This window comes from Opisthocomus hoazin, chromosome Z (genome assembly GCF_030867145.1).
Source record: "Opisthocomus hoazin isolate bOpiHoa1 chromosome Z, bOpiHoa1.hap1, whole genome shotgun sequence".
In the NCBI taxonomy this organism is placed as follows: domain Eukaryota; kingdom Metazoa; phylum Chordata; class Aves; order Opisthocomiformes; family Opisthocomidae; genus Opisthocomus; species Opisthocomus hoazin.
Genome location: NC_134454.1, coordinates 39,680,622 through 39,694,410, shown reverse-complemented (window position 1 = coordinate 39,694,410; position 13,789 = coordinate 39,680,622). Strand labels below are relative to the sequence as shown.

Genomic DNA, 13,789 nt, shown 5'->3' with positions numbered 1-13,789 from the left:
TGAAAAAACAGTCACATCATCTGTGCTACAATTTTCTCAGCTGTGATTCAAAACATTCCTTCCATTTCATTAGAACCCAATTATTAAGCAAAAATCAGCTAGTTTTTTTCATTATTACTATTATTTTTAGCAATACATTGCAGGCATCTCCCAGTCAACCAGACTACCAACACCTCTGCCACACAGACACATGGGCAATGCAAACTGTCAGCATCACACAAGCTTTTCAGCATTATGGCTTCCAGCAACAGTACAGCAGCTTTCACCTGGTTTAGACATGCTGAATTCATTACAAACCAAGAAAAAAGGTAGCCATCTTAATGTTACACCTGCTAATCCTGTCAGGTATACCACCACATAAATTTATAAAAGTCTGTACCCAGGCAAATAAATTTTAGATTCAGGGAGGAGTTAAGCGCGCAAAGCAGAGAAGTCTAAGCAGCTGCTGAAGCCCAGCCACTGATGATCTCTGCTGGATATGGAGTGTAGGTTACCCTGCTCTGGGTAGTCCTGTAACAGGTTCCTTTGTCCTCCCGTTAGCCAGTTTTGGTACACTAAGAGCATCCCAACCCCCATTTAGGCCAGATAATGAAAAGATGACTGTACTTGTACTCCCAAAGCTCCTGATTGCCAATAACCATATGCTTGTGGTAAGTGCCGACAGATTCCAGTTTTATAGAGTTATAAGCACAATTCCTTTTATGCAAGGGATAACTCCTACTGCTTAGATGTGTCAAGACCTCTAAGTCAAACATATGCTTGAGTTTGAGAACTTAGGGTCCTCAAAATTAAAAAGAATTTCTGTAAGAATTTATAGCTCATTTATAATGACTAGTAAATAGCTGCAACTTGTAGGAAATTTTAATCTCAGTTTTGTATGTTTCAAGGCCATTCTGTCACAATATGCCTCTAATATTATTAAGTTGTCACTGTATGTAAATTTGGTTTTTTTCAACTTTAAACTCAAACCCTAAAGCAGCAATATGGAAGAAGTTAAACACCTGGTTTTGATCCATTCTCTTTCCAACATGGTTTATGAATCCCATCTTAGTCTTTGAGAGGAACCAGATTTCTAACTGCGTAGACCCAGAGAAATGGGAATGAGAAGGCATGTTTTACTGACAAAAATAAAGCGGATAAAAGGCATGCCTCTACAGACACATATATATGTCTACAGAATCAGTAAAACATGTCTACTTGACAGCAGCCATTTCCAGTTATCTAACTTAAGAAAGATTACTTTTACATCTGAATCACCAGTCTCAGATCCTGCTTACACTATAAAAGAGGATCACATGCCACTGTTGCTATTAGTACTATTACCAATCTGCATTTTAAAGTCAAACGACATCTAACTGATGTTCCCTACTTTAGAACACGGATTATTCTTTAATGCAAAATACCAATTCATACCCTAAACTAGAAACATTTCCACAGGTAGACTCAAGACAGTAAGGTTCACCAACAACAGTTAACTAAGTAAACGAATACGCGTCTGTTAAATTATACTGAAGCTAGTGAAGCAGCTTTCTTTTTCCTTAAAGTAGTTGTTAATTTGTTGTGATGTCTTCTATAAAGAAGGGATGCAAGCAAACAAAAAAACTTAGATGTTGCACAGAACAAACCACACAGTTCACAACTGTGTGCAGCAAGACAAATGACCAGAGACGTTCTCTTACTTTCCTTGTACCTTAGCAGAATGTGGTTACAAGGACAGTGCTGTTTGATCTTAGCTGCAGGGAAAAGATTGGAAATAGAGTGTAAATGTAACCTTTATCCAAAGGTTTTAGTTACAAGAGCTAACATTTTTACACGGTTTTTGAAAGAGAAGAAAATAATCCTCACATACATCACCAAATTTGCACAAGAATTTACATACTCTTTGACATCCATCTAGTTCCTTGGAAAACCAAGGGACACATTAAAAACAAAAACTCAAAAATCCTCAAAAAAGGCCCCCACAGATCTGTGTATTTAGTAGCAGTATGTATGCCCACACATGGACAATGCCAAAGTTTTCTCTTTGTGACCTTCTTGCAGTAAGGAGGGCTTCCCCTAGCACAACACTTGATTCATAGTTATAACGGTTACTTTTAAACCTTTACCTGTTACATAGTGACAACACCACACACTGAATAAACTCACAAATACTTCTGCTTGCAATGCATGACCTGTAACATACACCAAACATTTCTTAATCCAATGGAAATCAGCTGGCACTGAGTATTCTTCACAGACATTTGTCACCAGCTAGGGATTTCTCATGAAGACTTCCTCAATTTTCCATTCATGATGGAGAGTTAATGCCAGCACTGACAATGTATATATCTCTTATGAATAACTGGTCTTTAAAAGAATTAGTCTAAAAGGTAAACTAGATTTTTTACACTAACATTCCTTGACCTACTTTAAGACACCTGCAGATAATCAATACGACAAATAAAATTAGAGACACTTCCATCATAATTTTACTAGGGAGTCAACTGAATCACACACTATGGCAAGCAGTGATAGAATTTAAGTACTCCAGTAATTACTTCAGATGCTGCAGACTTGTAGATCAAAATTCGGGACACACACGTACACACAGTTCAAATGCACCTTGTGATGTTATTGGAAAAGAAACATAAATAGAGTCAAACAGCAGGAAAATCAGGATGTATCACAATGAAATACTAGCTCCCCCTTGTGCCTCATTTCTGACATCATAATCTTTTACAATTCAAAGAAAAACCTATGTACGTCTCCATGCAAATAAACAGGAAAAAAAAAAGTAAAAAACCCGCATCTTTCTTTTGTAGTAAATATACTTTAATAAAGCCAGATACACACCTGGAGAGTAAAGCCTATGAATCAAAACACCAAATTGTTATCAGACATATACAAGCCAGGAGCTCCCTATACTCAGTAGTATGTCAAAACATAAAACATCAAATTTACCATGAAGGGCTCACTTTTTAATTAGGCAAATAAGACAACAAAGGAATAAAACATACAACTAATATTGAGAAGATAATAAGGCTAGCAGAAAAATCAGAACACCTAATCAAGTAAATGCATCTGATGCTAAATAATGTCAAATACTAACAAAAGCAGGTACAAAAATGAAGTAAAAACAACAGGAGTAACTCATATCAAGAGTATCCCATCCTTTCTCCTAGATTAAACATCAGTGGTAAACCTTAAGACAGAATTAATTCAATCTGCCCATGGAGAGTCCTCTCTTTCACTGCTTTTGACTGTTCAAATGTTACTTGAGACTTCAAGTAGTTTAGAACATAATACTCTGACCACATAGCCAGTTCTCCATAGACAAGATGGGGTTTCTCTTCTGCTTTACAGGTCACCTTTAATACGTCATCATTCACATATCATTGCAAGCACACAGAATCAACTACAGTGTTTCCACAGCCTTTCTAACTGGGAAATCCTTGGAGCAGCCACTGCATTTTCCCACACTTGCACTGACATCCCAGTTTTCTTTCAATAATTCTTCTTTTTTAAACTATTCATAGATTATTCAGACAATGCCAAGATTACAGTGTAAGGGAAGGACTGTACAAGTCCTGCTGATTAGTCAAAACAGAAGTGTGCTAGGTCTTTCAGGCAGACCTACCAATAGACTTTTTGCATTACCAATAAAGCCTTTTAGGTCAAAATGTTCTTTTTCTTAATTCCTGCTCTTTACTCTCCACTCAACTCTAAAATAAACTAATAGTGTTAACTGAGAACTAGTTAGGGATTTTTCTGCTAAAACAGGTATGCCAGTCTTATGCCTCTCCCTTTTTAATTATCATCCTGACCAAAGATGCTTTTATGCTTTATCTTTAAGAACTAAGAAAAACATCTTTCACGAACTGGACTGCATTTCCCATATACATCTTACTGAAAAACATAATCTTGCAAGGCAACATACAACTTTTCATCAAAGACTGATCTCACAGATTTGGCTGTTTACTGAATCAACATGTCTTGGAAATACAGCAATGGGCTAAAATCCTCAAAAATGCTTAGAGCTGACATAGGTCTTTAGGTCCTTATGATAGTTAGGTACCATTGTAAACGTCACTTGATTTTTCCCCACATCAGTCTACAGCTAGTTACATTTTTGTATATGTTTTATTTACATGCATTATAACCTTACATATATGGGCTAACAAGAAGAGTCTGAAATGGCTACCACTCATGACACAATCTACACTGAATCCAAAAGACTGCAAAACCTACCAAGCACAGCAAAAATGCTGACCTGTCTCCTATCCAATTAATCACAAACAATAAACAGAATCCTGTATCTATATTTTAAAAAAAGAGAGAAAATGGACAAAAATTAACAATATGAATCTGCCTGAGGTGTTCAAACACATCTAGTTTGTTTGTTTAAAACACATCTGAGGCAGAGTCTATGATTTGTAACACATACGATGCATTCATTAAGCCTGAGCCAAGCAGACTTACCTGTGAAACAGCTCAGACCCAACAGCGATAGAAGTGGCCTTCACAGAAGTATCTTAAGTATTCCAACAAAAATTTTATGCTGAAGAGACCTGCAGACTGTCATATGCAATCCCATCTACTATAGATTTATTCAGTTTAAAGACAGAAAACTCTTAAGTGCTGGACTGAGCTCTAGGTTCATTTCATCAGTTTATTTTCATGACATGATGAACTGGCCCTCTGCACAACTACTTAATTAAACAATTCACTACATGTACAATTCATAACAAACTCCATGTGGCTTACTTTTACCTGTGTTGCCTCTGAACTACAGCAAAGAAAGATGTATGAAAATTGTTCAACACTTTGCATCAAAAAAGCAGACAAAGCTTATTTGCTTGAGAAGATGTGTGTGTGTATATACTGCCAGCCTGGATTGGATGTGGGGTTGAGATGTAATAATAAACTTTCTGAGGGCGCTTTTCCAGTATTAGATACATTTAATTACGATTGCTGTTGCTAAGAGGATTAAACAGATCCTTCTTGTGAACCAGACTGGAAACAAAAAATGTTTAATTAATCTCTGTATGCTTTCCACCATGATCAAATGGTTGAATTACAATGATCTAGAGAAATGGGAACACTGAACAGCTGCAAGTGCTGTGGTGAAACTGTATTTATAAACAAAATCACACCGATCAGAAAAAAGTAAAGTATTTCTATAAATAGAAATAGCGTTTCTATTATTTCTGCTTCCTTCAAGTAATTACACTGGCATGTAATTAAACAGCAGGGTGTAATGGAAAAGACATGAAACAGACTGAGAGATTGAAATGCAAAGTAATTCTGGCACAAGAAGCAACACAATTTAGAGAGAAGTTTAAGATCTCCCTAACTCAGAGAGCTTGAGGGCTACAGAAATACGGGTAGTAGTAAGCTCAAGCAATTTGCTTCATCACCTTAAAGTAAAATTTAGGTTACACTTTGTAATTGGAAATAACTGGAAGCTGCTGATGTGACAATTTTAATACACTGTAATGAATAAAATCTTAGTTGAACTTGCTTAGTGGCCCTGTAAAATAGAACAGGTCAGATCGACTGACCTAGATAGTCTTTCCTATCCTTATTATCTTATTAAACATAAGATATTTATAATGTCCACTTTATCTGAAAAACATCCCTACGTCGCATAAAATACTAACAGTCTTCTCACTTCATAAATATTTTAGCACTTCCAAATAAGACCACACACTATGCAAGAAGCAACTAAACAACTCTACAACAAACTGCTAAGACAGGTAAGGCCATTGTACACCTCACTTGGTAACTGGCACTGTTCAGATACTGCAGAATGTTTCTGTGACCAAAGATGATATACGGATCTAGAGAAAGAGTTTCCTTCCCTGCCACCCACACAGCCACTCGGAAGGACAATTTGGATCTACTGTCCAGAAGAACACTAAACACTGAGGAGCTGTTCTGAACACTAATAGGTGACTATGAGAAGCTATCTAGCTCCAAGAAAAGTCTGCAGGGAATTGTGAGGCCTTGAAGGCTCACAGTGCTTTCTGCAGTGAAATAACTAATCAATACAGGCCATGTCCCGGGATTTTACTTAGGTAATACATCAGTGCTTTCGATGTGCAAGCTTTTGAAAGGCTTAACAGTGAATCATAAATACATATATATATATATATATAAAAGATCCTTTTCATGTACAACATACATTACTTCATGGTGTGAAACTGGTTTTTGCCACGTAACTACACTAAAAATCATCAGTGAAATTGTTTATGTAAAAATTTTAAGTTGAAAAATCACTGATGTAGTCAGAATTCTCTTGACATAAGAGTGTTCATATTACCAGACACAATTTTTGCTGCTGAGTTGGTACAGACTTATTTAACGCTTTAAATCATACATGCTGCATTGGGAGCCTTGCAGAAGACACTGTATTTGAAGCATCAGTGATCTTGAACAGGCCACGTCTGCTCCACTGGGTTTGAGAAGCCTGTATCTTATTAATGTAATCTATAACTTCTAATGTCTTTGGGAAAGATAAACTGTAGCTGAATCAAGGAGCTGAATATATCGATCCTCACCAAGAGAACACTGCATGTTTAGGAGATAGTGATCCACATAACCTGCCTAGGCACAGGCCTGTGCTGCCCAAATTCCTTGGCTGCAGGACAAACTCAGCCAACTCAGTGCACCAGAGGAGCCTCCAGGCAGCTCCCACTTTGTACTGGTGATTACACAAACTGCACAGCCTTGCCTGTATCTCAAAGTGCAGCAACAAGTTCTCATGAGAACATTCTTTAGGAACAGAGTTGTTTTCTTGTGAGGAAATTATATAATAGCTCAAAGGTCCAAAAAAGGGAGAGCTTCTCCCCGTGGACAGGATCTGCCCTGCACAGCGCACTGTGGGAAAATCCACCCAGGCTCCATTGGATGCTACATGAACACAGGATGCCCAGCATCTGAAGGCATGTACGATTTACAATTGTTGGGGGAACCACAGCCATGTGATGAGCCCTCCAGATACACTGAGCCTGACTCTTGATAGCCGGTAATGGAGCAGGCATCAAAGTCACAATGAGGCCTGCACTAACTGTGATTAGCAAGAAAAACAAGACCTTGAGGAGCAGTTTGATGCGTGTGATCAATAGCATCTCACGAATCAGAGACTGAGAAGTACGTGTGAACAGCGCGTGGACAGTGCATGCGTCCAATCACGTTAGAGCTATCGCGTGGCAAGGAACTATATAAACACGGGTTTGTAACACAATAAACTGGCTTTGATCGTATGACGAGTCCTTAATCCCGCTGCGACATACAATCTATATTCCTCTTCTTATTCCGTTTCACTAAACAGTTATCTTATCAAGCCATTCTGTTGTCAAGCCTTTCTTATTGAGATCCAGAAAGAACCTCTACCAGCTCTCCTTCTGCTCATCTCTCCCTACCCACCTGGTGCAGAACAGAGGCGTAGGGCAGCATTTGGAGTCATTTTCTAAGGTGTATCTGACCAAAAGCTCATAAGCCACAAGGAAAGCTTCATCCAAAGAGGTTTTGGATGTCTTAATCCATTATATACTTGTAGTGAATACATGTATATGTATGTCTGTGTGTGTGTATACACACACGCCCAGAACTTCATGTATGAAGGTTCTCATAATCTGAACTTGTCAAGCAAATGTCTGAGCTACACAGCTCTCACCTGCAACGAAAACAAGACCCTGAAAAGCTGCAGCAAAAAATAGCTGCTGATTGTTCAGCATGTTCCAAACAAACAGTTTCCTTACTTTCTCATCAACTTGGGAAACAACTTTTTCAAATTGTTTCCAGAAAACTGCAAACAATCTAAAAGCAATACTCAGCACTTTGAGTGTGTTCACAGTAAGCAAGCCACATTCACTTCCAAATATTACTGAAAAAGACACAGCTAAATACTGAAGTTCTAAGGTACTCAGAAGTAGAATTCCACTTACTAAAAAAACAAAGCAGCAAAAGCAACTTACTTGTATGAGGTCTAAAATGCCAAGCTCACTTTCTGAAGAATCCACACAGAAGACAAAATACAAGGTGGCATAGTGTCGGTAAATTAGTTTGTTATCAGATCCACCTATTAATCTAAGCAGGAAAGAAAACAGGAAAGGTTAATCAGCATCTCAGGATAAGATGGGCAAATCCCCACAGTTATTTCAGTTAACAGGAGGCCTATTGTTAATGGCTGGCTGAAGCCCTCCCAAATCCAACTGTATCACAACTTTCATTGTTTTATATAATTACAATGGAAGAATACTAACTACCACGACAGCCCAAGTTATATTTACCACACAAGCAGAGTTATTGTTATCCATATGAATAATAATTACACCAACATATGCACCTTTTTCTTAAAATAAATTCAAACAACTCATGCAGTTTCATCAGAAAATGGGCATGAAATTTCTATTACACAGTAGTGGGCATTGTACAGGGATTAATCTGCTTTACCGATTAACAGAGCATATGCCTATGAATCCTTCTCTGCCCTCCTCAGAGGAGCATCAACAGAAAAAGAAAACTATAATGCAGACAGGCATTTGGCTTACAGAAAAAGCCTTAAATTGGGTTTATGGCCCACTTAATAACTAAGAACATGTAACACTTCTGCTACAAAATGTTTGTTATCTTGAGAGATACGACTGTACTACAACCAATAGTTTGTGGTGCAATGTTAAAGTCACAGAAGCAGTTAAATTTTTGTGGATCCACTAATCATCACGTTACTGAACAAGAAGACAAGAGGTCTAAACAGGTATTTCCTTCCACTTTCCTGCTATAGCCTTTCCAAAGAAGGTACGTAAATCATGAGAAGAGATGTTCTTCAGATCATTGACATCTGCTTTGAGCAGCAGGAGTCTCGCTCAAATAGAAATGACAATATTTCATAGCCTGAATCCACATGGCTATGAACATCATAATTCTCCCCTAATTCTCTACCAGAACTGAATCTCCTATTCGGTGTATCGTAACTCATTCCTTTAGTTTCTGTCTTTGTCATAGGGAAAGAATAGTAGGTCCCTTTTGCTTACACACATTGCTTTGCATTAATGCTTGGGTGGGGGGAGGAGGAAGACTTTGTTCCTGAAAAGAACAAACTACGTTTAAGAAATATCAGTCAAAAATATTACAAACAAATACAAAAGTGGAAGGAAACAGCAATTCAAGTTTCCTCTTCTGTGCTTTATTTATCCATTTTTTTCAAATAGTTCACTACACAGAATTAGTATACATAAACTGTTGAGGCCTTTGGGTAAACTGCAAACTATAAAGTGATTCCTGTGCTGGGGAAAAAATACTGAAAAAATACATTGAAAAGGTAACTCTGGAACTCAGCAGTAAGAGCAAAGCCAGAATTGTGCCCTCTGTCTCAGCTTCTTTCTGTTGCACAGATGTGCTTTTTTTAGAAGGCTCAAAACAGCTTCTGACTTTCACTTACAGAGCTCAAGACAGAATGTTTCCAACTTGAAATCATGGCCAAGAACCTAACAACAGAATCATTGATTGAGTAGCTGGAAGAGAACAATTTTAGTTTAAAAAATAACAAAGCTTAAGAAGTAAGAAAACATCTGGATCAGGAAAAAGACATCATAGCCAACATGGTACAAGTAGCATTTAACTGACTCTGTACACAGAAGATTTCAGCATTAACATGCTAACTTTCAGTAATCAGAAATTTCTATAATTACAATATTTAACAGGCTATGACAGTCTCTATGTTTAGACTCAAGATCATGAGCTTACTCCATCAATTATGACCCCTTTTCCTACAAGGTGGCTTTTTATCTATTTACTCTTGATGACTAATTTCTCAAAATAAACAGCTTTTCCATTTCAGAATTTCTTCTCCAACTAAACCAAGATCACACTAAAAAAATAACTGAGATGATTCAAGCAAGAATATTTTGTGTCTGTCTTCTAGTGACAGAAGACGTAAGTCTGCCTTTCCTCCTACCTTACTCCACCTATATTAATAAAAAATCTTGGTTGAACCTGCATTAGTTAGCACATCTAAAGCTATTTTTTTCTTCCTAGTTTAAATAGCAAGCCTGAACCCTGATGAAAAGGCTGAGGAATCCTACTATCAGAGGCTGTCCACTCAAACTGTAGATGCCCAAGCCAAACCACCAGCTAGAAAATACGTCAGTTTTCTCAGTGGGTATGACAAATGCCAACGCCTCTTCAAAAGAGGCCAGAAATCTTTAGCTTGATTATACTGAAACTGGTTAGGGATCATCTGCCTGTTTCTTCCCCATCTTCAGTCTGAAACAATTATAGCACTAGATATGGCACTGTGTCAGTTACAGCACTAGAAAAAAATTAGTTTTATTGCCTAACTCGTTTTGATACATATATATCTATGTATGCTTCAGTTAGTAAAGAATATGTATACCTGGTGCAACATGATCTTATTCTTTGTGTATTAGAACATCTCAAGTGATATGTTATTTACATTACAACCATAAAAATTTATATTATGATCAGCAGTAATAACATTTGCTAGCCAATAAGTATCGGGGATTTATTTCAAACTTGATACTTACAATCCTCCTTCTAGGAAATTACAGACATTTTCATCACGTTTTGAAACTAAATGGAAAGTTTCTCTGATAATTTGTTGTTGCGTGTCTTCACTCTATGGAAGAAAACATATTTTTCTATCAAGCTAAAATGAATTAATTAACAATGCACAGCACACAGCTAATAAATATAACACAAAGTGTATCAGCACCCTCAAACTACCTACTTCTGAAGGCTTAAATGTGCCATTTAACAAGCTCCATATTGCTTCTGTTATTTCAACACAAAAAGACATTTTTACAAGTTAAGTTGCAGAAGAATACACTACTGGAAAAATACTGTTAACAAAGTGATTGTTTTTAAGAAATTTCTAATTTAAAAAAATCTAAAAATAGTTTCTTCAAGTAAACAGGAAGTTTTTCTCAAGTATTTTGAATTTTTTATATCTCCACTGTAGCCTGAACAGCTCCAGACATGCTTTGAAACTACTTCCGCCCATGAACAGTGTGGGAAACAGTCTCAAAAGCTTGAAGAGGGTGGGGAAGGTAGAAGTCCCACAATACGTAACTCTTTCAGAGATAGCTTAGAATACAATGGCATCAAGAGCAACAGGTTGTCCTAAGCCATTAACTTTCCTTCTAGAGGATCAGAATCATCACTTTCGAGTCTGAATTTGCTTGACCCTTCTTCAGTCCCCACTGCGACTCCATCATTCCCACACACTTCTTTTGCTACCCTTCTGTAAGCATGAGCCCATTTTTAAGAAGATTATACTTCCATAGTCAAAAAATCTAGACACAGTTCCTAAAATTCTGCACGTTTTACAGCACAGAACCCCAAGGTTATCAAGCATAGATAGCCCCCATCCCTGTAAGTCATCATTTGAAACCATTACATGAACAAACACTCTAAGCAAACCTGGTGCACATACCTCAAAAGTGATTTCAGCCACAACAGTACAGTACCCTGCATGACTGCTAAGCAAACAAAGCCTGGAAGCAGTGTGGTTTGCATCCATCACCTTAAAACCATCTGTTACTTTACAAACAACTTCTAGAATCCACAAAGATACTAGCAAAAAGCTCCGGCAGAATTAAATTGCTCCATAGAACACAGAACAACTGCAGGTTCCTCTGTTTCTGTAGCTTGTGCTCCTTAAATTGCACCTGCCGTACACTGCTGCAGTTAACTTCCCCTATATTTTCTATGGCAGCAGGAAAGAGACAATGTGTCTTTTTTCCTTGAGAAACTCAGATACTGAGTATTTAAAACAACCTCTCTTTTCAGAATCTGCCCTTCTTCACAAAGTTGTTCTGAAACTTACTTTTAACTTTGAAATTATGGCCACAGGTCATATCTATATTGTGAAACATAAAACCACGGGCACACATGTCTTTCTATTTAATTGCCGTGAATTATTATTTTGCTACCTAATTGCAAAAGATTAACTACTTCATTTTATGCAGTGGAAACTCTTTCCATTTTCATATATATCCAGGGAAAACTTTCACATGCTTTGTAAGTTTTGGTATCACGAAGCAAACAAATGCCTCTTCCACAGATATGACCACGTTAATCTCTCTAGAAAGCAGGAGATGCTTCCACTTGTAGAAAAAAAACAGATTTGCCTCCAGTACTGGTTCAATCAATGTTAAAGTATGTGTTAAGTTTCAAAAAGTCCATAAACAAACCTGTCTGGCTGAAGTCACACATAAAAAGATAATCAAGCTTTAGGGAAATTACCTAGTTGTGTAATTTCTTAGTTTAATTTGCTATTCACATTTTCAAAATTTCAAGGTGTTCAGTCTACACAGATATACTACCCTACTTTAAGCATCGAGAATTTGTTCTTATTCCAGTTATGAAAGTAGTGGAGCAGAGTGGAGTTGGGTAGAAATATCTGGTATCCTCCTATCATTCACCCCTCTCCTTCCTCTGCTTCTTCTCTCTCTCAGGACTTTGATTACACAACAGTAACGTAAGACACAAAAAGGTAATTACACTTGAATGAAAAATGAGAATGGAAGTCAACTGTTTCACACTGTTGCAAGCTGTGTATACATTTCACAAGTCTTTCATCTACCTGTTTAACTGTCACCTCCACACTGACAGGAAAAAAAGAAAGGGAAAAAAACCACTCCTTTAGCAAGTTACTGTAGCTCTGTAATGGAAGTTATCAAGAACAGAGTGGGGATGCACAAAAGGGGAATGCTTATCAATACATACAGGTGAGAATATTCCATTTTCATTTTTAACTTAGAAAAGGTAAACGAAAGACATCTGCTTGGTCACCCTGAACTGATGAGATAGAAGATTCACAAACATATATTAGAATTTCTCAGCACTGCATTTCTCAGGAGAAGGGATCAAATTCCGTCATCCATAGCAATGACCTGTATCAGTCACACTACTTTAACTGAAGGTCTGACACTGCAGACTGAAGTGTCACAACCATCGTTTCTGCTCCGAGATGCAGAAGTAAGATACATCCCTTCCAATAAAGTTAAATACGACTTCTGTAACAGCCAGAATTGTAAGTGGCCACAAATCGAAGTAAGCAACAGCACTACTGACAAGCATATTTTGTTTACGTAATTGTGGGAAGTATCAGTTGTTCTCTCGTGTTTCAATGCCCAAGGTCAGCCCAAGCAGAGCTTAGCCTATTTGCGAGCAAATACAGAACACAATCAAAACATTACATTAAAATCGCTCATCCTTGAATCAAGTCAATTGTCTCCACACTGTTTCTTAATTCTCCGCGGCTGCACTTTCCCTCCGTTCAGCTCCAGCGCTTGTGCTGCGTTTTCAGAGCCACTTTGCTACTTGCCTGCTCCAACATACAAAAACATAATCCTCCATTTCGTTCCACTTCTTTCTCATGTCAACTGTATTTCATAAAAAATTTCAGCGCTCCGAAAGTTTCCAAAGGAAAAGCCTCCGCTTACCGAAACCCGCGAGTCCCACAAAACCCACCTTTCCGGCCCTGACACCCGGGGGCCGCAGCGCGGAGACGGGCAGCGCTAGACCAGAGAGCCCGGCCGCAAGGCACGGCAGAGCTCAGCCCAGCCCCGAGGGCCGCCGAACGGGACACCCCCCCCACCCTCCCCCAAGCCTCAACCTCGCCACCACTCAAGGGCAACTCCCAGGCGGGTTCCGGCCCGCAGAGCCCCCCCCAGCCGCCGGCCCTGAGGAAGCCTGCGGGCCGCAGAGCGGAAGCAGCCGCCGCCTCAGGAGGGCGGGCCGACCGACGGCGGCCCCTCGCCCCGCCCGCCCCGGCCCGGCG

General features: G+C 38.5%; 1 protein-coding gene across 3 annotated transcripts in view; it reads right to left on the bottom strand.

The window, feature by feature from the left end:
* The window catches only part of AP3S1 (adaptor related protein complex 3 subunit sigma 1), a 33,929-nt gene that overhangs the window by 19,961 nt on the left and 179 nt on the right, over positions 1-13,789 (bottom strand). For 2 of the 3 annotated variants that reach the window (XM_075411789.1, XM_075411787.1), the window contains exons 2-3: positions 10,530-10,621; positions 7,959-8,070 (exon numbers count right to left, since the gene is read on the bottom strand). In XM_075411789.1, coding sequence (XP_075267904.1) covers positions 7,959-8,070; positions 10,530-10,621 — 204 coding nt within the window. Of the gene's footprint in view, positions 1-7,958; positions 8,071-10,529; positions 10,622-13,205; positions 13,295-13,789 lie in introns of those variants that run through there. The other variant, XM_075411788.1, reaches the window with a different exon arrangement.